The 27,087-nt window shown below is 38.9% G+C and overlaps 2 protein-coding genes across 2 annotated transcripts in view; one reads left to right on the top strand and one right to left on the bottom strand.

The window, feature by feature from the left end:
* Window positions 1-26,648, bottom strand: part of USP3 (ubiquitin specific peptidase 3) — an 89,814-nt gene extending 63,166 nt beyond the window's left edge. The window contains exons 1-3 of the mRNA XM_054215660.1: window positions 26,513-26,648; window positions 24,437-24,498; window positions 23,342-23,420 (exon numbers count right to left, since the gene is read on the bottom strand). The gene's annotated coding sequence lies outside the window, so the exon portion shown is untranslated. The remainder of the gene's footprint in view (window positions 1-23,341; window positions 23,421-24,436; window positions 24,499-26,512) is intronic.
* On the top strand, window positions 524-25,320 carry CA12 (carbonic anhydrase 12). The gene is made up of 10 exons (XM_054215673.1): window positions 524-742; window positions 3,951-3,971; window positions 10,532-10,711; window positions 13,240-13,382; window positions 14,278-14,373; window positions 16,093-16,156; window positions 16,620-16,777; window positions 17,843-17,969; window positions 23,804-23,888; window positions 24,896-25,320. Exons 1-10 carry the CDS (start codon window positions 652-654, stop codon window positions 24,978-24,980), a joined length of 1,050 nt encoding a protein of 349 aa, XP_054071648.1. The 5' UTR covers window positions 524-651; the 3' UTR covers window positions 24,981-25,320.
* Window positions 26,649-27,087: the final 439 nt, after the last annotated feature.

Genomic DNA, 27,087 nt, shown 5'->3' with positions numbered 1-27,087 from the left:
CATTTTCACTCCTCTCTGCTTTGTGTCTTCTCCTAGTTTAAAAAGCTTTCCGCTTAAAAAAAGTCCTTTCCTGACAAGTTGGACAGTTTTCGTGGGAAGTGTCCACGGCCCCTCTGAGCTATTAACAGCCCCACACACAGCCTCACTTCTCTTCCCCTCATTCCAGTCCTCACAGTGGCCCATTATACTAAATCACACTGATCCAAAAATGGGAGTTGAGGGAGACACTCTGAAATAGGCTAGAAAACCTCTACTGTGGTAGGGCCCATAAGAGGATAGCTTTTTTAAGCATTTGTGTCTCTGCTGAATAATTTCTGAAGTTCCACATTTAAATTCCCTCTCTAAGTGCTACAGCCTGCCCTGTGAGGAGCTCACTAAAACTGTGGCAATGAAGGATATGATCAGTTTTCTGAAGGTGCTGTGACTTAGAGGCAGGTCTGATTACATCATTTGTTTTGGGTTGAGTCTCAGGAGCTTTATAAAAAGCAGTCCTAAAAGGAAGGAGAGAGACAAGGGGAGAGAAGGGCAATAACTCATTAGCAGAAGCTCTGTACATGTGCATTCTGCTATTTGCCACATATCTACAAAAGAGTTTCTTCAGAGCGCAGAGAAACCTGTGAACTGTTGGAATATTATAAGTCTTCCCTTGAGATGTCAGTCAAGAGCTTCAGTACAGTCACAGTCGCTACTGTGCTTATTTTCTTCCTAAAGATACAACTCTCAGTGCAAGCGCCGTTGAATGGTAAAGTCTTTCAGCTTTCTATTTTATTGTCACTTGTAACTTATGGCAGCTAATGTATGAAGAAAACTGGCATCTTTTAATTATTACTATTTCAATAGCATGCTCAAAGTTGTATATTGTTGCAGTCTACAGCTGTTTGTATCCTTAGTATCCTTCAATTTCTCAGAATAAGTATTCTAATATATACAGAAATTTGTCCTCTGATTTAGTTTGTGTTACAGACTTCTTGCATGCTAAGTATGCCTCGCTTTGTGATCTTCTTTGTTTCTCATAGAATGAAGGTGAGACTGGCCCTTCTCAGTTAGTGGAAGCATCACACTTTTCCCTCTGCCCTGTTTATTTTTAAACCAGAGAAAAAGAATGCAATCCCTGTGAAGCACCCCATGTACTAGATAGACCTCACTCTCTTATATTTAAACAGGACCAGTTGCAGGAGGTCAGCACTCCTCACTCTCTTTGTAGGAGTTAATGTTTATCTACTCAAGTTGATTATAATAAATTTTCATCCATTTAAGCTAATTACAATCCACCTGGTGTGATTATAGGATACGAGGGAGAATAATCGTAAAGGGTTGTGTGAGAGGACTTACTCAGCACATATATTCATGGGACACAAATCCTGAAGGCTGAAGCGTAATCCAGAGCAGTCAGCTTCAGACAGAGCTCTGCCAAGACAAGCATTTTACTGGGTTTTTCGCCTGAGCTACATAAGGGATGGAATTCAAACTTTTAAGGTCACCTTCTTATTCTGGGCATATATCCTCCGAAAAATGGCTATATTCTCTAGCAGAATCTCCCACCTGAAGGGCAGAGGCTCCTAGAGCTTGATGTTTCCCAGAATAACAGAATAAAGCTTGGTGCTTTCCAGGTGCTTTCTCTGACAGCACAGAAGGTTTGGAAGTGAAAGGATGTGTGGAAAAGGTATGTCTTACAATACATCCTGAAGGGAATGCTGGAGAATTCCTATCTTAGAATTAGACACCCAGTGCCAAGAAATGGCAAGAGCTACAACATCTGCCTGTCTCTGACATCTTCCCAAGTCGGAGACGCAACTGATGTCGATTATCACAACTAAAAGCATTCCCACTTCCCAAGTGACATTGGAAACATATTCATTCCCTGGATATTGATCAGTGCAACACAGATACACTGGCTCTAGGAACCTCCTCTGCTGTACATGGGCATGTAACTGTGCTACTCATCAGCCCTCACCCCAGCATGACGCGAGGCAGGAGAGTGCTCACAATAAAAAGCTGTTGATAGTTCGCTTCTTAATGTGAATCAGACTTCTATTTTGGGAGGCTGTGTGAGAGTCTGCCTCATCCTCATTTCATTGTCAATCAGAATAAAGGTAATAGCAACATTGCTCACAGTGAGAGGGGTGGCAGCAAATCACTTTTGCAGCTCTACGTGCTCATTCAGAGGAAATCAAGAAGATTCTGCCATTTGGTCATCTATTCATCTCCTGATCTAAGTTAGATGAACCAAGCATTACATATGCCTCAGCCCTACCTGCACTGGCTGCTATTATTGCACTCATCAGTAAAGTCATAATGGTAGTGAATTGCAGATCATCAAAATGCTCACAGGCTAATGAAAATTTCACTTGGCAAAAGACTTTAAGCTTTCATTTATTTTTGTTTCTGTTGGCATAAACGCCCAAAATACTGAAAATCTTGACTGTTTTAAGGTTGTTCTAGATTATAAAAATACTAGTTTTGACACTTCTTATGAATTTTAATAGGCAGTAAGAGCATGAGGGGAGAGTAGTTATTGTACTTAAGCCAGTATTTCTTCAAACCCTGCTCAGATGAGGATGTGGCGATTTCTAAAACCTATTGACAGTTATTACCTTCAGGCAAGTTTTACCTACAGAAAGTGCTGACCAGAGGACACAAGCACCCCCAAAAAACCTCAGTAAGAAATAATCCCCAGCAGAGAGAAGGGGAGAGGAGAATGAGGTTTCTCATCTTGAAATCTAAGACAGTGCATGAATTCTTCTACAAAAGGAACCAGGGGACTTCAGCCAGGATGATTACACAGACCTCGTTTTGAAAATTCCAGTAAAAAAGAACAAGACACACTGATCCCAAAAAACTGGAAGCAGAGAGCTTAGTGTTCCCAGCACATATCAATACAAAAGGCATAAGTGCAGCTGTTTTGCACATCCTTACAAATTAATCCCAAACATTTCATACAACATTCTTTGGAGAAGAGCTATATCTGTGATCACGCTTTAGAGTGCAAGAAATGTAGCCAAAAATTATGTACTGAGCAGACATGTGCATGTAAGGATAAATATTTGCCTGCACGCACGCACGCACACACAGGCACATGGGGAGCTTGCAAGACTCGTAATTCAGGACTGTTTTCTAAGCAGAAATAAAATTAAATTTGTGGAGAGTAAAGATCTTCATTAGCCTGATATCCAAAACTGTTCAGGTCTGTCAGGACAAGCACCTGTAATTACACAGCTAGCTGAATGACTGTAAGTAGGTTTCGGGACACAAAAAACCATAATTTTAAAAGAACATGCAGTAAGTCAAGAGATTTCCAAAGGCATGCAGAGACACTGTCCCAAGTTCAGTTCCTTAAGCAATGGATGAATATTGATCACTTTAACAATTTAGTATTCACTCAACCCCCCAGGATTCTCCGAGTTACATGGGTTCATGTATCCTACTCCCTTTTTTCAAAGTCCGTCTATTCCTATCTGTTTCAATTGGCAAATCCCAGAGCCGCTGTACAGAAATGACTGTCCATCATTTTCCAGTGTAGCGACTGACAATCCACTGATGTTTTTCAAACTCCTCAACTAGGCATGAGGGGGTTCATTATAACTACACCCTATTTATACATCTTAGTTTCCTAACCAGAAAAAAAGTCAGGGATGTACCTATAAACAGAGTCTGTGGCTATTCCAAAAAAAAACCAAAACCAAAACATGACAAAAGTTTCGCTTCAGGATTTAAGTGACCACAAGAAAGTCAAGCCCTAAGGGCAGGATCACAGGGATAATTATAATTATAATTTGGGTGAGAAGGGTTCGTAATCTTTGAAAGTGTCTGTTTTGCTCAACATTTGGGGATAGAAAGACAGATAAAAGTATTGCAAAATTCAGTACATGGGTTTAAGTGGCAATTTGGTTTTTTACAGAGTATGATCAATTCCAAATATTCACAGTAGTATTTTCTTTGTCTTTAAACAGGGTCAAAATGGTCTTATATTGGTAAGTACTAACTAATTTGTACATACTAAGTTGTGGCTTTGTTCTGTATTTTAAGGACAACATGCCAAATGTATCCTGGTGACAACCTACTGGGTTCACTATCTTTACCCAGGTTTGCATCTGGCTCATTGTCTTGAAGTGTTATTCATCCATCACGTTTCGTATCTGGCTGAGTAAGAGTCAGTTATTTGGTTCTGAATTGCCTTGCAGAATGACAGGAACTTTAGCAGACTAAGACTGGCCCTACAACTGCAGAGGTTCTCCAAAGCCCTCTGTTTCCTCACCAGTCACAGACCAGCAGCACGTTTCAGCCTAGTTCTGCAAAGGGCATATCTCTCCCTACCCACGTGGGTCTTCATTTTTAAGTAAAGTCAGAGTTCAGCAAGTCACCTGTATCATGTTACTGGAGACTCAGCTCCCTGAAAATCCCAGCACTGACAAGGTAGAATAAATTCTATTCAGGAAAGCAGTGTTATTTTGTACACTAGTCCTTTAAATCAGCTACTAACCAAGAAGGATCTGATGGCTGCTCAGGAAGAATTACCTAGAGATATTTTTTTAATTGATCAAATCCTCTGGCCAGTTTTTTCCTCATTCAGAGTAGTGTTTTATATGCCACGTGCCCACAGAGAGGTAGGCAGTTCTTAAGCCTTTGGTGCGGCTCCAAGACAACACAAAGAACCTCTGAGATTGAATTTACTGCTAATAACTACTCCCTTTGGCTGTGCTCCAGTTTACCTCACTCACTTCACATAAGCCAAAGGAAAACTGTCAGCTGCATGTCTATAGGTATTAATCTAGCTGCCAGTATGCATACATATACTTCACATTCTCATTAGGAAAAAAACAGCTTGACACAGTTTGAATAACAAAAGCCTGGGTTTCCCACCTTGACAGCAGCCGTCAGATGAACATAACCCTGCTGGGTAGTAAGGAAAGCAAGACTTCTACCATCAAATAGAAGTTTTGCCCACCTTCCCAGGGTAATGCTTGTTTAAATTAGCTACTTCTCCCTTTCTGGGAATTCAGGTACTAGTTTTTATTTCAGAGTATGCTATTCTCAGTGCCCAACTTCATCAGTTCCTGTTAAGCACTTCCATCCTGCAGGCTGATTTCTAACACGTACTGGAGGATAGAGGGAAGGTTCACAAAATAGATTCTTATTTTTTTCCTTCAACCACTAATTTTCAAATATATCTAGAAAAACATATAAAAGCAACTTCAAATAATTAAAGTGGCAACTGAACTTGTACATAATAGTTCTTTTCATATGCCTGGAAAAAAGCAGAGGTAGAACGTTGATCTGCATAGAGAAAAACAGTGATTAGAGAGACTGCAGTCAGCCAGAAAAGAGCCTCTCCATACTCTCCTACTGAACCTGGTTCCTTATGGCAGCCTACACCTTCCACCATTTACCTTTATCCCTGCAGCACTTCGCAATGCCTCCCACTAAAATTAAGTCAACAGGAAGGGAAAGGAAGTCAAGCCATTATAATTACAGTGCAGACTGATGTCAAGATGAGGGTCAAGGTACAAGATTAAGGCTGGAGGACAAATCCGGGTGCTGACTGTCACTGAGAATTCTATTTGATCAGTATGACAATATGTAAAATTGAATGTTGATATAGCATTAGCAGCTCAGGGCATGGTGGCAAAGCAAGATGACACTGAATGTGATCAGGCATTACTTTTCAGCACAAGCTTTACAAAGAAATGAGCATTTGCCTTGGCTATAATGGAAACTACTGCATTAGATACAATAAATATGGAAGCTAAACCTCTCCTCTATTTGCTTCTTCCTTAGCCAAACTACAGCGATGCTATTTGTTCTTCCTAATTTCACTACTTTTGTATAGAGCCCAAGAAAAAGTGCCTGGAAGAAACAGCACAGGCCAGTGAGCTAGGGCATGAGCCCTCAGCCCCCTCTGACACAGGCTTACTTTGTGTCTTCTGATGGGATGCTTCACTTCACCTTCTGTAAAATGGACAAAGTAGATGAAGTGTATAATGAGAAAAGTGTTCTCAGTTAAAGCACTAAAAAAATTGTTCTGATGCATCATAGCTCAGGACAGCACGTGCATGCAGTTTTTGGCAATGTTGTTGTGTGGATGGAAGGTACAGGACAGAAGTCCTCCACCCCAGAAGAGAGTTGGAGAGCTGGGCTTCAATCCTTTGGATTCTGGCTTCCTGCTTCTGTAATGTAAGAGGGCTGGAAAGAAATCAAAGAACAAGAATCACTCCTCGAGAGGGGACAAGCTACAGTGGAGAAAACTAGCTTTACAGCCAAGTTTAAAGTAATAGTGCCAACAAAATCATTAACGTGTTTCAGCATGTGAGGAAACACAAGAACTGTTGTTAGCAGACATCAGGCTAATTGAACTTGCAAACTCTTTAGTTTTACTGTTGCCAAATACTGTACTTCGATTCAGTGAGGTGCTGAGAACCTGTGCTAAGACCCCTCTGCTTCCCCTTAGGAAATGCCAGCTTTAGTGAACACACTAGAACATGCCCAAAATTTCTCATACAGCACTTGAATGGAGTAGCAGAGACAGCTACAGCCCTTGGCAATTCCTGTCTCACAGTCTTCCCTCTGGACACAATTGTGGAAGATTGGATACGTGTACACAGAACAGTATAACTAAGCGCCACCTGTGCTCTGAGTGAAATGGAAACCGTGTGGTCATGTTACTGTGGCAGGGAGCCTGCAGTCTCAGTCTTCACTACTAACTCAGCCCTGGGCTAACGGCAGCCGTACAGCTTCCAGCTGGCTGAAAACAGGGCAGAGTGCTCTGCCTGGCTGCAAAAATACCACAGACATTCCCTGTGTTACTGGCCTAATGCATCCTACTACATTAGTTTACTTCAGATCAAGAGAACCTGGATACCCTGTGAGAAGCTCGAGCAACATGAATATTAATTCACCATCAGAGCAAAAGTCTGTTGGTAACACTGGTGTCTCATAGGCCTGTTTTCTTTTTTTAAGTCAGCCAAGGTACACATCCTGGGAGCAGACACCACTGCTGTTCCTAAAGGAACATCCGTCCTGCATCACCCAGCAACACTAGGGCTGTGGGGCTGGCTGAAGGCTTAGGCGTGGAAAGCTAAAAGCTGTCACTGGAGATGATACAATGGATGCATGCAGCCACGGTGCTGAGGGTATTTTGCTCAGCTCATTGTGCAGCTGGGCAGCAAGACTATCCAAAGAATTATTAGTACTTTATTTACAGACATCTGTTATAAAATAGCCATGAGGGCACAGCCAGGCTCAGGTTTATTTACAGCATGGTAGGGCAACATGGTCCTGGAAATTCAAGTAAAAGAAGGCAGCCCCCAATCTGGATTTGAGCAACCCGAGTTTCCACTCCCTACAGCAGGGAATGTTCATGGCTGCACTGGGAGCAGTGGTAGCAGGAGAGGTCTCACTTCCACCCATATCAACAGCTCCATACCTTAATTTGCTCACTCCAACAGCTGAATATTAGTGTTGGGTGGGTAGGACAGTCCCATGGCACAATTATTGCTCTGCTGGCACAGTCCTGACAGAATCTTCATAGCAGCAAATGTCATCTGAGATGCCTGGGTCTTTCCCTTTGTCACAGATGTTGTCACAAAAGAAGGAAATTAACAACTAGGATATTTTTGCAATACTTGTTTTGCTAATACCTTTTGGGACTTGTAGTATAGGCCAATCTTAATACATCCACATGCTGTTCTTTATTCAGCAATGATCAGACAGAACCTTTGTAAACACAATGTGATCTCCGCTGAATTTATCTGAATGTGCTGGCACAGAAAAAGGAAAATCTGGTTCACAATCAATCATTCATTTTCAACAGAGCTAGCTGAGAAATGCCTTCCAGCTGTGCGGTTTATCTACCATGGAAATCTTAATTTCACATATGCAAACCCAAGCTGCAGTGAGCTCAGGTCTTTGAGACAGAAGTTTTGAGGCACTGAAATTAGGAAGACTACGTGGCAGAATTTCCAGAAAATCTGGTTTTGTATCAATAAAGGATTTTTGTTTGGTTTGGTTGTTTTTTTTTTAATTGAGCAGGAGTGAAAGACAAGCAAAAACTGCTGTAGCTTAGGGGCCTGTGAGTGGAGTTGCAGATTTATATGAAGGAAAGGATAATCTTTAGTAAAGATCAAGGCAAATAAAGAATAGAATAACTACAATATTTTATAGAAAAGACAAAAGTTTCCACTCTGAACTGCTGACGTGGGTGTGGAAGTTCCCATACTCTGTTGCCAACTCTTAAGGGCCTTCAATTCATCCCAACAGAGTACTGAAAAAGTGAGTGGTACTTCATGATATGGTTTCCACTGGCTGGACTAGACTTCTATTTTATACATCAATTAAAAATTGCCTATTTAATTATCAAGTTTCCAAACCTATCACGTGTAATATATTAAAGTCTTTTTGCAAACTCACTATCTTATCAGTACACAGAAACCCCAAACTGTTTAAAATTACTGAAGTCTTTTTACAATAAAGGCTTCTCACCATTTTTTTTACACTGCTGTAGTCTTAGCTCCCTGGAAAGTGTTAAATTTCAGTGTTGCCTTGCACATCAAGTTTTGTCCTCAAGAAACTATCATTTCCCGGTATATCCTGATACATATTTTCCTGGGAAATATTACTGAGTGTGTCTATCCCAGAGAGTTTATGCTCTTCTGGATGGATCTGTTACTTGCTAAAAAATATGTGGAGGATAGTACAACAGTCTTCTATTATGTCAGCATAACATTTATTAGCTTTTAACAAGAATTTCAATAACTTTAAGATGAAGACCTAAGAGGAGAGCAATTAAAGTGATTGGCAGTGGAGTCAAAGATGTAAGTTACAGCAACATCAAGGCCTATCTATACTGAAAAGCACTGATTGAGTCTGAGTATCCACGCTGCAAACAATGTCATGTCCTAACCTACGTCTCAAATAATCTTCAAGAGCTTTAACAAGGAAGTAAGTCTGTCTTTGAGCACCAGAACTGAGCTTGCCAATTCTGTCGCATGCAGTATGTTTAAGTCAGATTCACCTCTACTATCCATATCCTTGGAAACTGTCTTTCCCATAAAAAAACGAGCCCCTAATAATATTCTCCTGACTGTTAATTTTCCTTCAGAAAAGATCTGAACTTGCTTTGCCACTGATGACCCAATCTAACATTAGATTCTGGCATTCACAATTCATGGAAGATGTTAACATACTGGAGAGACTTCAAAGAAGCCCCAAGGAATATTATAGGTTTGGAAAAGAAGCCTTCTAACCAAAGACTCAAGGAACTCAATCTATTTAGCTTAAGAGAAGTGAGAAACTATGTCCTCTGTGTTATAAGTACTTCAATGGGGAACAAAAGTATGCTAACAGGAGGCTCTTCCATTTCTAAGCAAAGGATTAAAAGCCATCACTATCCAAATGAAGTCAAAGCTAGACAAACTCACAGTGTTTGATAATTGCTTGGCAAGCTGCCAAGGAATGTAATTATCCGTTGGGCACTAATGAAGTATCTTTTACCTGCAATGCTTAAAGGAAGAGTAGACCTTTTTTCCTTTCTGAAAGATATGGCCTCCTTGAAGTAGAAATTAATCCAGGGAGGCCCCATAGCCTGTGTTATATGGATCAGACTGGGTCATCCTAAAAGACCTTCCTGCCTTAGAAGAATCACGATGAATCTTCAAAGTCAAGGAGAAACACAAGTTGCAAGTTCTGCTTTTGGTATTTAAATCCAAGTGGTCTCAGCTTACAGCTTGTGAACAGCTGCTAGCTATTAATGTGTAATTAAATCAAAGACACAATTAAAAATCTCTTGATATTATCTATTCTTTGTAGATCCTGCCTAAGGTAAAAGGCTGGGATGAAGAAAAGTTTCACCAGAGTTTGAGCAAGTTATTGCAGGTCAAATTATCATAACACCTTCCATTTTTGCAAGTTAGCTTTTCACTGTGGGTTATGCAATATTGCTAGATATAGCCAGACAGTTTGTACAATAAGGAAAAGTTTATAAGGGTCTAGCTTTCCATGTACTGAAAAGTATGGAAACTTTCCTCTGCCAACATGAAGTCACTTCTTTCAGCAATTCTCTTCAGAAGGCTGAATAGCTGCATTACTGTGCATATGCCTGTTACTTCTATAGGGAAAAGTAATTCATGCCAGTAAATAATCCACACACTGTCACAGATCCAAACTCTACTTGTCACGCTTGTGGGCTCTGCAGAGAGACAATACCATGACGAGAGGGTGAGAGGCACTGAGGTGGGCTGTGGCGCTGCTGCCTGCAAGCCTCACCTGGTGAGCTGCCAGACCTGCAGTTCCCCAAGAGTGTAACAGCAGTTGAGATTGGCAAAAAATCGAGGGGCAGCAAAGTGAGATTTTTGTTGGCATTTGTCCCTTTTCTTTCTAACGGCACACTGGAAAGATGAAATTAAGTTAAAAAAAAATATCTTAAAAATTCAGAAAAGGTTCCTTTTCCAAATTTTGGGTGAAGGTTGAAACAGGGGAGTTTTTATATTAATCGCATATTTAAGGCTTAACAAATGTATCTCTCTTTTAATTTACACAGGTCCCAATGGAGAGAAGGCCTGGCCAAAGAAATACCCATTTTGTGGAGGAGTATTCCAATCGCCAATAGATTTCCACAAAGATATTCTCCAGTATGATTCTAATCTCTTGCCTTTAGAATTCATAGGCTATAATGTGCCCTCCACTGACCAGTTTACATTGACCAATAATGGTCATTCAGGTAAGGGAGCTCAAGGACAACAAGGCATTGTGAAGGAAAGAGTTGCTGGAGCTCATGATTTTTTTATTTAATGGGTAAACTACTTTGATTATCAGATGAAGCTTTCACATCAGCATACCTACATCTAGAGAACAGGCTTGGGAAACTTGGGAATGTACTAAGTACAAATGGATTCACAGTAAGCCAAATTGACTGTGGTTTTTAAGTAAACTCTAGGCATGTCAAAATTAATTCCTGCGCTTTTCTTATTAGTTTGGTTGGAGTGCTCCGAAACAGAAACAGACTTTGTGATTCTGTTAAAAGAGATAAACTGATAAAATATGGGTCTTTGACATGCCAGACTAATCAAAGCAGCTCAGCTGAATTACATGAGGGAGGGGGAGAAGAAAAAAAAAAAAAAAGGCTAGGAGCACCATTCTGTTCTTATGGTTTGAGATAGAAACCTCTTTACTGTAAGGTAAGAAAGGCAGATAAAAAGGCAGAAAAATAATTAGAAATAGTATACAAACATGCCCTCCACTATAGAACCAAATCAAAGTGTCACTACAGTAGGTAAAAGCAGAGAAGCCGCAGTCTCATAAAGGTCTAACTATATTGACACAATATACAATACCAGTAAGCTAATCCCACCATTTTTTATTCCTTCCTGAAACATTTGAAGACATAGAAATAAGCACACTTATAAGGCCCTCCTTCTTTGTATCCTCCTGTATTGCATAAGCATCAAAAGAACCTGTGTCATAAAATGGCCTCTGCTTCTTCTCTTCTCTGGCATGCTTGGTTAAAAGATGCCCATCATGCATACATCTTTTTTTCCTCACTCTTTCAGTGGGGTAAAACTGCTCTGTAGAACATCATAGTCCCATTCTTCAGTAAGGGCCAGCCTCTTAGGGCATGGTTCCTGGTTTTCCTCTTCATCAATTTCTCCATCAAGGTTGCTTTAGACTAGGAATGGCTGTAACGCCCTTTCCTTGTGAACCTTCTTTTCCTAAGAGCCCTTCTTGGTCCTGAGTGAAAGACTGTACTGTCACAGTTGAATGTATTAGGCTGATGTAAGTGACAGGCAACAGGCAGAGAAGGAAACATTGTCATTGTGGACTTCAACAGTGCCAGAGAGCAGGTGGAGACAAAAGAACAACACTGAGAGGCTGTCCCTCAATAACAATCATACAGGTAAAAGCAAATTCCTTGTAGACTCTACGTGACTAACATTGCCAGATCTTGCCCCTAAAACAAGAAGTTCAACTACTTTCTAATGAAAGCCAAGATAAAATGTATAGGTCCCTTGGTAAAAACAGGAATTCACTTCTAAGGTCAGAGCCCTCCTAGAAAGCAAGGGACATGTGACCCACTCTAGAAACCTCACTCAGATACAAACCTTAATTGCTCTGAGTAACAAAAAATTAGCCTCTGTTAGAGTGATCATTATACCATCTGCTGCTATCTTCTCTTATGACTAGAGAGGAAATCAGTAGGATGGTTAGTATTACAGTATAAGTCATTCCAACATATAATTAATGTGCTTCACCGGCCATAATTAATGTGCTTCACTGGCCAGCTGATCCAGACACAATTACCTACTTCAGCTAGACTGAAAACAGTAGAGCTCAAAAAAAAGCTTTTCTAGCACTAGCTTAAAAATACATAGGTTTGTAGCTATTATTTCATTAAGGTTTTGAGCTTTGTTTCCCCTGTTTCATGTCTGGGACACTCCAGAAATAAATTGTATTCACACTGGAAAATAATAAAGATAAATTTCAAAGAAATTGATCTATTCTTTACATAAACCGTTGCTTTATGAAGTACCAAACTTCTCAAGTGAACAACTCAGATTCTGCTGTGTTGAGAATTACTACTGTAATTTCTACACAAAAAAAATAACCCAGCCCATCTTCCACGCTGGAGAGCATTAGCGAGCAGAAGGGAGGGTAATGCATACTAAGGTCTCCCTCCGGCACGTCAAGAGAGGAAATGCTAGTTCTTAAGGCCTGTGATTATCATGCTGCCTGACATCAATGCTCTGGGTTTCGGGGGGAGTGGGAAGTTTATTTGGTTTTGCCGTATGCTCCTAAAAGAAGATTAAGAGGCAGAGAAGTTCAACATGAGTTTAAAAATACCATGAGGAATATTAATTTATTAAGCCAGCTTCAACCATTATAAGAGGATGGAAAGAAGGCAAGTGAAACAAAGTTTTGCTTCGACACGTCAATAACTCTCTTCAATAAGACTGAGATAATTTTGCATTCTTCATGGAGAAAAAAGATTTCCATTAGCAACAATTCTCACATTCAATTCCTTTAGATTAAGAAAATAGAAAAAGGGTACATTCTAAATTCTCCTGAATTGCTTACAAAGGGTTAAAGACAACTAAAGTGTTTATCTCCTACCACAGACTAAGATGGATTTGAGTTAAGAATCTGCTTTGCTCATGCTCGATATGTAATATACTTAGACACAGTGTTCTTATTTGCCCTGTGCTTGAGAGCTGTGGTATCATTTGCTCCTATCTGGTTTTGGTCTGCTTACAGTGAAAATGTATCTGTCGCCTACTATGTACATCAGAAACCTCCCGTTTGAATACACGGCATCTCAACTTCACCTACACTGGGGAAACAGAAATAAGTCAGAAGGCTCAGAGCACACAGTCAGTGGGAAGCATTTTGCAGCAGAGGTAAGACAAGCTCAGACCAGGGACAGAAACAAAGAAGGCTGGGCAGGTCCCACTGTTTCAAAGTGGGATCTTTATCTTGGGTATATGACCATAAAAGGCTGCAAGGTTTTAATCCAAGTATTTATGATCTGAGTATATCCTAAAAAAAAATGCATCGTGCACCCCAGAAAGGATGGACTCTGATGTACTGTCATGAATATGCCACAAGTCAGGGAGTTAGAATTTAGGTTCTAAACTCAGGGCTGGCACTGGGTCACTTCAGTAATTTCAAGCAAATTGCTAGATATTTGACACCTGGGTTCTCCTCTGTAAACCAGGTATATCTTTTAGCTGCATGGCATCGCTTCTCTGTCCACCCTTGCTCACCTCCTTCTATCCAGTGAAGAACCATTTGCTATCTTTTCTAATCCTAAATTACGGATTTGGGAATAGATTTTGAAAAGCAGTACCAATTGGATATTTACCCCAAAATGTTTAAAAGATAAATCAGTCAGAATAATTTGCTTGCATAGCAGCACTTTAGGAATCTATTTCTTCTCTAGTTACATTTAACACCAGTTTTGCATTCTAAAGATCAGAGAGCCCCAAGAGTGCTAAGGTGTTACTTTTTCATAAAAATTTATGAGTACTACAGTCAAGATGCCTTGAAGCTGAAGTGATCGATCCTCTTTCCCCCCTTTATGTAGAGAAGGGGGTAACTCAGCTACAGCAGGGCTGGGAGTGGGAGTTCCAAGGACCTTTCGCTTTTCTCTAAAAAGATCTTACCACTACACCCAGAAAGGATCCCATTTTATTGTCATAGCCTGAGGTGGCTGCACTGGTCTTTTTTAGCTGTGAAGCAGAAATGTCAGCATGCCCCAGACGTTACCATAACATAGTATCTCCTTCTTTGTAGCTGCATATTGTACATTATAACTCTGAGAAATATCCAGATATAACAGCAGCAATGGACAAAGCAGATGGACTGGCGGTTTTGGCTATTCTTCTTGAGGTAGGATGCTGGACCTTTTTTTTTTGTTTAGAATATGCTTTCAATCACTAAGTCATCAGAGACATTTAACCTACAAAATTACCTAGATTATTTAAAGATGGTGTGGCTGAATAAAGGTTCTTCCTTATCTCTTACACAAAAAAGGGCCAGATTCCAGCAGCACATACACAAACAGGAACAAATTTTAAGAAAAGAGGAATTCTGAATATATCCTTACTTTTTTCAGTAAATTAACGTCAGCTATGTTAAATCCATTTTTGCATTCATTTTCAAAATAAGTATTAGTCGAGTTTATCAAACAATAGACAACAGTGAATTTCAAGCTCACTTACTCAAAGCTGCCAGTTGTATCATGAAGCAGTTTAAACACAGCAGAGAGGCACAGGCAGACACAACCCTGGCTTTGGCCACTATATGTAATTAGGATTTGACCACAGGCTTCAGGCTGCAAACTTCCCAGATTCTTTGAATCACAGATTACAGTAAACAAGTAAATTCAGTGCCTTTTTAAGATGACAGAAGGACAGCTTTCCAATTTTCCCTCTAAAGCCCCACATACAAGCAATTAAAGATAATGATGATCTGAAAGAAAAATTTTTAGAAGCTTGTACATATGTAATTCTCCTTTTTCTCAAGGATTAAAACTCCTCAATAAAAATACCTATAAAGATAACTTTTAAATGTGAGGATTTTCTGCAGGATAAAAAAACCCTGAAAACACACAGTTTTTCACATTTCCATCACAAAAGTGAAAATGTTCTAGTTAGCACACAAAGGTTTAATTCTCATTCATATTATCCAAGCTCACTTCCTAGTAGCTCTAAGACTTTGACAATAATTTTGTGTTAAATTTCAGTTCATTTGGAAGTTGCAGCTGTTGAAAATGGACAGAGTATTTTATATTATGTTAAGTAATAATACTGGGATTCTGGTTACTTTCATGCAATGGTGTTTAAAAATCAAATAAGGGAACAATGAAGATCAGGTCTTTGAAAAACTTTCAGACAGATGGTGGCTATTACAGCTGAGCTAAGGACACCAGTTTACTATGTCTGGTTGTCAAAGGAGTTGCTAAGCACCAACTCTAAAGAATTCATAAAAAAGTCATTGATTATTACACTGAAAGGCTGCTGGTAGCAGTTGAAAAATGTGGTCTTGTTTGATAGTTGAGTTATAGCCCTTGCCAGATAGTTGAGTTATAGCCCTTGCCAGCAGCCCTGCAGTACCCAATAGTGTCATTCTTTATCTTCCTGTACTGTAAGGAGCAGCAGACTAAAAAATGTTTGTGGGTGGAAAAATGTGGCTTTGAGTAGAAACAAGTAGATGATCTGAGAAGCCTGTCAGTTGGGAACTTATGCCTGCAATGTTCTTGGAAGGAATGGTTTCTCTTCATTTGCACAGCATGCTGAACAGGCAAGGGCAATAGGGCCTTTCAAGAGCACACAAGAGGTCTACACTGCAGCTGTTAAGACAGCATTATGACAAAGCAGCTCTAATAGCTCTGGGGCAAGTAAGAGTATTATTGGGGTTCTGAGGATAGCATTAATATTTTGCATAAAAAGAGTACTTACACCATTCTAGTATATGAATATCTGGACAGTGGAGACACTTGCCTTATGACAGAGGCCATCAGATACTGCTGTCTGCTGTGTACAGAAGCAAAGACTCATATTCAGACTGCAGTGATTTGCACAGCTGTTAATAATCTGCTCATTACAGATTGGACCCTTCAACCCGTCCTATGAAAAAATCTTCAAGCACTTCCAGAATGTGAAATACAAGGGTGAGTGTCTGTAAGCCTGCAACTGGATTGAGAATGGTTAAGAGTATCAAATGTCACCCTGAGAGGGATTGAACCAGCTGAAGAAACAGTCCAGAAAACCCAGGCAAATCTGTCACAAGCTGCAAAAGACTTAAAAACGCAGTGCCTTTATGTGAAGAGTGTATGGCTAGCATGCACCAAATGTTTCTGACAGAGCCTTATTTCTTGCATAAGATGTTTTTTGGCTAACAGGGCCACAGTTTATCTTACAGAATTCTGATTTAGCAGCTAAGACAAGATTTGTACATAGGAAACCTAAAAAGCTGTATCCCTTCTTAAACTAAGATCATATCTGTTAAAATTTATTTTTCTTTTCCTAGTGATATGACTAAAAGCATCCTACTTAATGAAAAGCAAATTCATGTCACTGGTACACTACCTGAGTAGTAATGACACAGCATTTAACACGAATCCCCTATTTTAGATCAGACGGTCCAAGTCCCTGGTTTCAATGTTCGAGCACTGCTTCCTGACAGACTGGATGAGTATTACCGCTATGAAGGATCACTGACAACTCCTCCTTGCTACCCTAGTGTTCTCTGGACAGTTTTCCGACACCCCGTTAAAATTTCACAAGAGCAGGCAAGTTTAAATACGGCACGTGTTTTCCTGCTTTGTGTCTGCTAAAGAACAGTAAACACATATTCTCATTTCCTGGATTTCTTTTATGTTCCTGTACGATTGAAAGATGACCATTGCTAAAATCCTTTAAGTGGGAAGAATAGCAAAGGACTGACATAAATCAATACCCTATTCAGTTTGTGGTTAGCACATTTTCAGTTGATCAGAATAAATAAAGGACAGACAACTGCATAGCAATTGGTATAGTATCATCTTAAAAACTCACAGTCAGGTGAGATTAATTTCTGTTTTCACTATGTACTTACTCCCTGCTTTGAGTCTTTCCATGAGTCACTTCATGGTCATTTTTGTTCAGGATTCATGTCTGAACCCTATTCACTAAGTTTTTTAGTGCCACTTTGATCCTATGATAGGTTGGGTAGATTTTAAGTTTCCAAAAAGCATGTGATGTGTTATTTGTCAGTCTTGAATCCCCTGGCTTTTCTCTAACTTAATGGTTTTTATGCTCATCTAATTAACTTTTTTTGTTCTTAAGTGGCCACTTACATAGACTATAAACTCTCAATCACTATCTTCTGATTCACCTAATTATAAACACAGGAGAAAAACGTTATTATCAAAATCTCTGATCAAATTACTGCATGCTCCTTGTTATGAAAGTCCATTCTTAACTTCGTCCTCTCTGCCAGATCATGTCTTTACGAAAGTAGAGAGTTCTTTCATAAAATAGCTTTTAGTACTGCTTAGGAGTTAGGCTGTGCTAGGGAGAACATGCTGCAAAGGGCCACCATCTTTTCTCCCATCCAGTTTTCCTGGTAGATAGTTACTAAGCAGGATTAATTTTATCAGGATGTAAACAAAATACAGGTATGGGTTTGGAGATGTCACACTGTTTACATATTATGCTGTGTTTGGCTCACAGCAATGTAATACTTAAGTATTACGTAATTACTTAACTCTTCGCTTTGACTGTCCCTTTGATTTCAAAGACACACACTCAGTGATCATACGTTGGCATTGCTTTTTCTGTATTCTGGGAGCTGAACTGGGTGGTTCCCTTTATAGTTACTGGCACTGGAAACAGCCATGTACTGCACAGAGAGTGACGACCCAGAACCGCTGGAAATGGTCGACAACTTCCGAAATGTTCAGGAATTCCATGAAAGACTGGTTTTTACCTCCTTCCGTGAAGGTAAGCTGTATGAATGCTTCTATGCAAAGAAACAGTGTTTTGCGTAAACTTGAAAGTCCTGTTGCACTGTACCACTACAAAAATATAGAAGTCTCACTTTCCCACAGATCACTTTGTTCTGTTTTCTCCTCTTACTGCATTGTTGCATGGGCAACTGTATGAGAATAAGGTATTCAAAGAGTATATAAGAAGGCTTTTTTCCACAATGAGTATCAGGCAAGCCCTGCAACCCTTCTGATCAAGGGCAAGGAGATAAAAGAAGGTAGACATGTTTGGCCTTGTCATGCTTAGCAGAAATATTTGCTGTCACTCCAAACACTAAGCATTTTTCTACAGCTGAGCTGTATCAGTCAGCATAAGCGCTTGAGCTGGCCAGTGACTTTTGCTGGTTCTCAGCAATATCAGGACTGGCTTTATGCAGATCACATATTTAAACGGAATCACAACTTTGCCTTTTAGGGAGATGGTTTTGGGGAAATTACATAGAATCAGAAGAGGTCCTTGAGGAACTCAAACTTGACAAATAAAAATAATTCATAACACTGGATTGTATGATCCAGTGTTACAAATGAAAAAGTGTGCCATCTTATGAGGAAGAACTGATTTGAAAGCTTAATTATGCAATTTTACACAACAACAATGCATAGGTTTTGGGAGAGGAGGGAGGTTGCACAAAATCTGCATATGTGGTGAGAAGCTTAGCTGTGCCCCACAGTAGGGCATTTGAGTATATTGTTTATGCAAAATGTATTGTTCCAATTTCTGTGTTGTCTTGCAAATAAATACTTTTAAGCAGTTGTGAAGCTGGCACATGCACTGAAGGCAGATGAATCTAGGCAAGTCACTATACTGTTTGAAATTGAGAGTAAAAGATTTTTGAAAGAAAAAGCAACTTCACAAAGAACTTCACAAAAAAGACTGGCCAAGCAGTAAACTTTTAAAATAATAAAACATGTTAGCACATGATTTCAACTTTGCCTGCTAGTTTCTTCACTGGATAGATGAAAGAATGGAAAACACAGGAGTTGTCTATATTGGGAAATTTCACACAATAGCCACTGCGGGGAACAGTTCTCCCTGCAGGCCTACTGCAGTAGCTGTTCTTGCCATTTCCCTCTGTAGACAGTCGCTTTCATAGTATATCTTTTCTAAAGCTATAAAGAAGAAAAGTGAAAATCAGAGATCATCCAAAACAAATCCCAGACAAAACATTTCTCTGAAATCAGAGATGATTTAGATTTGTCATCAAAAGTTGGCTGGTCTCTTTGTCAGATTAGCTGCATCAAAACTCCTAACCAGAGCAGTGTGGAGCATTGGCAGCATTTGGCCCTTATTTGAAGCAAATCTCCATCTTTGAGATAAAACCCAGAGACAATTTCAGAAGTTATTCTGTGGCTGGGGAGCATTTCGCTACTCATGGAAAAATTTTAAAATCTTTCTAAAGCTTCCCATAAGAAGAACATAATTCTACCACAAAGTTTCTTTTGAGTGCCTTCTCTGGAATTATTGCACATAACTTAGTAATTATTTAAATAAGTATGTCGATGCTATTGTCCTTGCTACTTAAGCACATTTCTTTCATTGAGTTCTAATGACTTAGACCTTCATTTCCCTGTATTTTTACTGGAGTAAAAAATTTTTAACAGTTCTGAGCTGACTGACTATATGGCTTGAACCACATGCCATGACTTCCTATTCTCCACCTCTGCATTAAATCTCTACATTTCATAATCTCCAGAGCTCCAATGACAAATGTTACATCTCTTCTAATTTTGAGGTGCATAGAAAAAGCATAATATACAATTTTGTTTAATGTACGATTAAGGAGATGAAGACGTTACATCCAATGAGTAAAGTCATCACTATATGACTTTGTACTTTTTACTGAGCATCTTGAAAGGTGCTCAGGTTCTCAAGGGCCCTCACGTCTGTTAACAGCTTCCAGTTTGTAAATAAAGACCTAGAAAATTGACTTTCCCCAAAATAACTGAGTAGTTTTCATCTCCAATCCTCATTCTGGAAGCTTGGAATGCAGTCATCCCAGATACCTCAAAAAAAAGTTCCCAAGCCCCTTGAGCCTACAGTGCAAAGGACTGTAAGCATTCACACTAGTCTTTTCCAGTAAGCAGCTGGAACATTTTTCTGGTTTCATTGTCATTTCTCCATTTGCCTCCTCGCTTATTTGCTGCAAACGTATCTTACCATTTTTCCCATTACTAGCAGCATATAGCTAAATATTTAAGTATAAACAAACTACTGAACACCATTGGCTACCAACATTTTACATCAGTCTGCATCAGCCCATATGTTAACAAAAACCAGGATTTTTCCCCTTCTCAAACATCACAAATATCTTTCTGCTATGCATGATGAAGAGTCTCTGCAATCCCTGCTCATGTGTAGTTCTCTGCAGTAAGCAATAACCTTAATCTTACTGCTTCAGAGCAAAGAATAACTAACAGAACAACCCCCCTATCAATTTATCAGTTAAGAAAACTGATCTGTTTGTATTATGTTGGTAACAAGTGGAAATCTTTTTTCTTGACTGTAATATGAGCCTGCATTAGACAAAAGTTATTTCTGTGACTATATACAACTCACATACAGGGCATACACAAATCACACTTGGGATTTTGCTGGTTCTGTTCCTTGATTTCTCATTGTATACTATATAAAGCTATAATCATAATATTCTATTCTATCTTCATGACTCTTATCAACTCCCTATGCCACCGTTTGCAGAGTATAATGGTTGTAGAACAATGCCTCAATTTAATCTCATTTTAAAATGAGAATTACACTAGTTCTCTTGTTGCTAGATTCTAACCAAAATATGTAAGAAAATTACAAGTTTACTAAATCATCAACAATCCTTAATGGCCCCATGATGAATATACAAACTGGTATTAGTTGCACAAATGATATTTTTGAGTAAACTAAAAGATGGCTAAATAGTGAAAAAGGGAAAGAACTAGAGTATGTCAGTCCTTTCTCTGCTTTTGTGGATCGGCCAACTAGAAATATCCCCGTCCTCCATGGCATTCTTATGACCAGAAAGAGGGTTAAAACTTTCTTCCCGAACTTCCAATCTTGAACACCGGGTACCAACTAGAGAACTAGTTGAATTACTATTTTAGTAATCCCCTTCAAATCTCTGCTCAAGTCAGATTAAACAGCAGAATCAGGATTTGCAATACGGCTGCCAAGTTTCTGAGACTGTAAGGATTCCTCTGCAGGGTCTTTCTTAAAGCAATCTACTATAGCAATGCCACTGCAGAAACACTTCCTGAAGTAATAGAAGTTCTGGAGTGAGCAGCTACCTTATGTTTAAGACCGGTTCACCGTGGAATCCTAGAGATCCAACTTTTACTTTTTCTACCCTCTCAATTTGTCAGGATTCGATACCTGGTGGAATTGGCAAGGGTATGTTGCTGATTGCAAACCGCATCTATGCTTTTCTGAGTCAGACTGGTCAGTCAGAAATGAGAAACGCAGTTTTCCATCTGTTTCTTAAGCTGACCTTTCAGCACCTGACTACCTTCTCTCTGTAAATCACACTCAATACTCTAAAAGGTAGAGAATTACAATCCATGATCCCAGTAACTGAAAACCAGATACTATGCTTTTCATCCAGGAATCTCTAAACATTTCACAGAAATATTGTAAGCATTATTGTTTCCATCTATGGGGGAAAATTTGACCCAGATGTGACTTTCTCAAAATTGTTGCTGTGAAACAGTGCCAAACCCAAGAATAACATTTGGCTCTCCCTCTGCTAAGCCACATTATTTGGCTCCCATGCAGAGGTGACACCAACTATAAAAGCATTTTCAATGTATCTTTAAAGTTGGCATGATTTACCAGAGTTGAGTTGTATGGGTTATTGCCCATTCTGCTGTTCTCACCCAAGAACTGGTCACTATGGCTACAAAAGGCATTGCTCAGTGCTACTTTAACAGAAACCCCATTCAGTCTAAGTACATTTACTTACAAAAGCTCATTGACTCCATCAGTGAACCATAGAAAATTGTGCTACCCATTTCAAAAAAGGTATTAATCAATCACCCCTGTAATCTCACATTCCACCTACTGTGGTCACAAAGGCTCCCTCACAGGTGCAGCCCCTCACCTCAAGGAAAAAAAAAGAAAAAAAAAAAAGAAAAGGTTCCTGTCAAAGCACAATTAAAGTGCACCTGGTTGCTGGCTGCAAGTGCCCAGCCTGATGCAGCCAGCTGTACCACACGTAGGAACAGGGCACACTTATTAAGAAGGGAAGGAAAAGCCATACACAGAATCATGGCTTAGGCCAGGCAACCACAGAAATTTGTGAAAGAAATCCTGTTGTGCACACCCTAGGCCCCTACTAAAGCAGGTTTTCAGATTAACTTTTCTGCCTTTTCAATGACAAGACTGAGGGCTGCCACCTTCACCTGAGCACAGACGCCACAAGATGGGGCCGTTGAGCTGTGTTTTGTATCAAAAATGCAAACTGTTCCGTCATCCGCATTTTGATGCCAATAATTGAAATGTAAATTCATGCTCACTATTAACAGATCCTACATTTCAAAATGTTTCTAATCTTAAAGATTATTCAGCAAAACTCAAACATGTTTATAATGTATTTTGCCTGTTAGCAATCTATTTCAATAAAATCAGCTTCACATACATGCAGCTGAAATTTATTGCAATGTTCAAACCTTCCACTGCCCACAAGTTAAATGGGAACCGGTGCCTAGTTTTTATTATTAGGACCATGCTGAAATACTGTCTAACTAAATTTTGCAAGAAGGTCTTTTCATCAAAACAGAAACATCCCATACCCTTCCTCTTCAAACTACAATCTCTTTTTCTACAATTCTCTATTTGGTGTTATATTTTGTTGTCCATTTTACACACCTTTACTATAACAAAACTCCCCTTTTAAAGTACAGCTTTTCATCAACTCCATAGATTGCAAGTTTCTTCTATTCAGTTGGACTTAAAATTAATAAAGCATCTAATGGGTTAAATGGAATAAGGTTAAACTCCACCTTTTACATTTCTGTTTTCTCAACAGTTGATTTAATAAGAGAAAATATCGAGATGGAATACATGAAACCTGTCAGCTTCACTCTGAAAGGGTTCTGATCTGGCTTAGAGAGTCATTTGATAAAATATAAAAAAACAATGTGCAAATGAATTATGAAAATGCAGTTAAGAGTGCTCACCTTTGGGATCTTTGGGAAGGCCAAAATAAATAAAAATACTTTCATTGCCAAAAATGCATACGAAGGTCATTATCAAAGATGGCATTAAAATGATAATGCTTAACATCTCAATGCAAACATGACATCACTTAGTTCTTCATACTAATATTCTGAATTCATTCTTACCTTCTTGGATGCCTTTATGCAATGTTCTCAACAACAAAGCACATCACTCTTCAGCTGTCCACATTCAACGGTGTTCTGCCTTGAAAAAAAAAAAAGGCATCAAATTTTAACATCCTTAGTTGCCTGGCTTTAGTTCTTCAATTTTGCTTATGCTCTCTTATACATTATAGCATTGAAATCCAAAGAGTTTCTGATCTGCTGTGCCTGTGCCTGCATGTTGGCTTTGTGACTTCAGCAGGTGCCTGAATTCACATCATTCTGAACTGTTGATACAGTTGTGGGATTAGGACCTTCCAGTATACATCTACACAAAGTCATCCATTCCATAACTGCAAAGTGGTATGAGGAGGCTGCAGGGAAGTTGCAGATGTAGAATGCAAATATTATGACAAATTAGAGACTAACCTTCTCCTCTCAAGTAATTTTAATTCACTGGTTTGTATGCTTTCCCTCTTTTCCTAGGTTTTCTTGTTTCTGTTGTAATAGCCTGCGTTCTGGGAGTTCTCATCATTCTTGCAGTAGCCTTCTGGCTACTAAAGAGGAAAAGGTAAGATGTCCGACTGTCACATCACAGAAAAAGAAATCAAACCACATTTTTCTTCTCACACAAAGAACTTGTATGTCTGAAACCTTGTACATTTTTTATAGTGGTAATGTTTGATCCTCTGTAAGATATGATCTCTTCCTACAAGCTTTGATTTGTTTTTATCACTGTAGATGTTATTTCTCCTGTACCATATACTCTAACGTAACTCTATTTTATTGCCAGCAAAATATGATATATGGCTAAGAGGTCTCTACTATCTGTAGCCTTGTGCCACAGTGGCCACCATTCTGCCATGTGGGAATGGTTGTTTTTTTGCGAAAAGCAACTATATAAGATTGTTTTTCCACAAAATAATGATTACTGGAACAGTGCTCAGGTAAACACTGAAAAGACAGAAGGACAGGAAATAGGGAATTGTACATGAGTACTGGGGAGAACACAAAAACACTTTCCACTGTAGGTACTGACTGCTCCCACAAGCAGCTAGGAAATGCAACTCCCTTTCCAGACTAAGCAGGACAAGCAGGCTGGGCTGGTAACAGACTTACCCAGTTTTTCTGTTTCTCCTCTCTGCTGCTCCAAATTGCTTTTTGAATCCTTTCATTTTTTCCTAGAATTGCAAGTAAAACAAGAGAGGAACGGAGTTTTAGAAAAAACCTCTCCCAAAGGTCACATCATTTAAGAAGAAATCTGTACTGACAAGAGATCATTTAAGAAGAAATCTGTACTGACAAGAGATCATTTAGCCAGACTGTTTGCCACCAAAGCCAAATTCTGGAAAAAAGACTAAGATAACAAACTTTCCTACAGCCTGAGCCCTTTGCAATCAGCATTGACTCTGCCACCCAGAATGTGTTCTGAAATACTTGAAACAATAAGCTACTGTGACATTTGCACTGGTACCGAGAAAAATAATCTCATGAATGCATAATGAACCATTTTAAGAAACCAATGGTGCTTTTCCTTCATTGGAATTACAATTATTTAATACATTTGTTTTATTTTAGCTGCAAAAAGGGAGGCAAAGACAACAGAGGAGTCATCTACAAGCCAGGCACGTACAAGGAGGATGAAGACATCTCCAAACTTTGATACCCTGCTCTGTCACAAAAGCCTCTTTTCATTCATTGCACTGATTTATTCTGCATTGGTGGAACACATCTCTTGTTCTTGGCTAATGATAAGCCTCAAGAGCGTTTTAAAAACATACCAGCCAAAAGTTTTCTGTAGCCCTTGTTTTCCAGGGAGATATGATCAGTGAATACTCCTGAGCTAAATTCCTCACCATGTTCTTATCATGTTTGCTGCTTACTGAGTCTGGGTCTTTTAATTGATTTTACAGTTAATCCTAAACTCCAATTTTATGGTTTGTTTAGCACAGATTTTCCCACAGGTATTCAAATCTGAAGACACTCATCAGGCTACAAGCACCCTTCCCTGCTAAATCAAGGTATTTGGTTTAACACCACGAATATAAACAAGGTAAAGAGCAAGGTGTATTTGAGATCAGAATTTGAACTAGATTGTCCAGTGGATAGTTTTTAAAATCACAGCAAATGATGCTAATAGATTCAGCAGTGGCTTTGTAACAGAAATATTAGAGGAAAAGACAAGTGTAAATGCAATGAGAGCCATGTGGATTATTAATAGGGTTCAGGCCCAGGAACTCAGTGCTGAAAAAATACTACTGCTAGAGGAACAGCTCACTTTCCAGTTATTACACAGCCTCACAAATCTGTTATGGAGGTCAGCCTCTGTCTCTCATTGGAATGAGAGAAGCATCTTGTCTTATTATCCTGCTCTTATTTATAGTGTGTGTATGAATGTTGTAGAGATAATGCAGTTTCTTCAGCTTTTAAGTAGACTTGCTATTTATTCATGAAATCTTGATTGATTTTACAGTATATATTACAACTGCAGTTATACAGTAGATGATTTCGCTGATTTAGTTCTCTGAATTTAGCTGTTCAATTATTAGAAAATAACTAAAATTATTTTTTCAAATCCATAAACTAGATACTTTTGAGTATTATTATGCATTTTTGAAAGTGAGCAGCATAAGCCTAACTGTTTCCACTGAAGACAATGTGAAATGTCATCGACTTTAGAAGAACAGTGTTTAGGCAGCCTAGCCCCAGATGTATACAGAACTGCTCTTGAATCTGACATCTTAAGTGAGGGTCTGAAATGCTTCTACTTCAGTATACAGGCAGGAAGTGACTGAGCACAGGTCTATACCTAAAATAATTCCAATCTGAACTTTACACTTAGATTTGTTTTACATTCAGTAGCACCACCACCACATTTGTGATTTTAAATAAATAAATTCTTACTGTATGTGTTTTCCCCTTTAAAGATGGCAGATGCATATTTATATTTTAGATTCTTCCCTTTCCACTCCTAAGAATGTTGTCTGATATGAAAAGCAAGCTTTTGAGTGAAAGGAGAAATAATCTTATTAATACTTACTGTACATGAAATTTAGGAGCGTAATCTTGCAATTAAGTACATTGCATTTGCCAGAATTTTTCTCTCGCATAAAGCAGCACATAAAGATCATCTTGTCAAAATGCTTTAAATTACTTAAAAAGCAGCATTTGTGTGCTATGGGGAACATTACTTACTCTTTGAATACAGGTGTTTAAAGACAAGAACTGATAATAGATTTTTATGATGTTTCTTTTGTTTCTCTTATTTCTTCTAGAAGAATAACATTTTAATTAGTATTTTAATCTTCAGCTGAGCTGATCAGAAACATCAATCAATCAGTCATTCTCTTTTGCACACAACATCCTTGGCATCTGTAAAAAGAAACAGAAAAACCTCAGTCAAGTACTATACACTTACTGTGAGGAAAAGTCTTGCATTACCAGCAAAGAAAACATATTACACATTAGGCAAAAAATGTCTCCTCCAGAACTATTTCTTAAGCAAAAGAACAAACTGAAGAGGAATTCACACAAATCATATTCCTGCTGCTCCCACTTGTAACACCCTCTAATTGCATGGAGTCCTCCTGCCTTTGAAAACACAAGCACATGGCAATTTTTGTTTTTCCTTAACGTTGTATTATTAGTTTGCACTGCCAGTAGTCCCTAAGCTGAAAGAATCTAAACCTATATGTTTTCTGGGCTCTTTAGGCACTATCTTTTAATAAATCTATTGAAGTATCACATTTTTTTAATACTTTCCAGGACAT

This window comes from Rissa tridactyla, chromosome 9, assembly GCF_028500815.1.
Source record: "Rissa tridactyla isolate bRisTri1 chromosome 9, bRisTri1.patW.cur.20221130, whole genome shotgun sequence".
NCBI classification, from domain to species: Eukaryota; Metazoa; Chordata; class Aves; order Charadriiformes; family Laridae; genus Rissa; species Rissa tridactyla.
The sequence above is the reverse complement of the archived record's forward strand: the minus strand, read 5'-3'. Positions and strand labels throughout refer to the sequence as shown.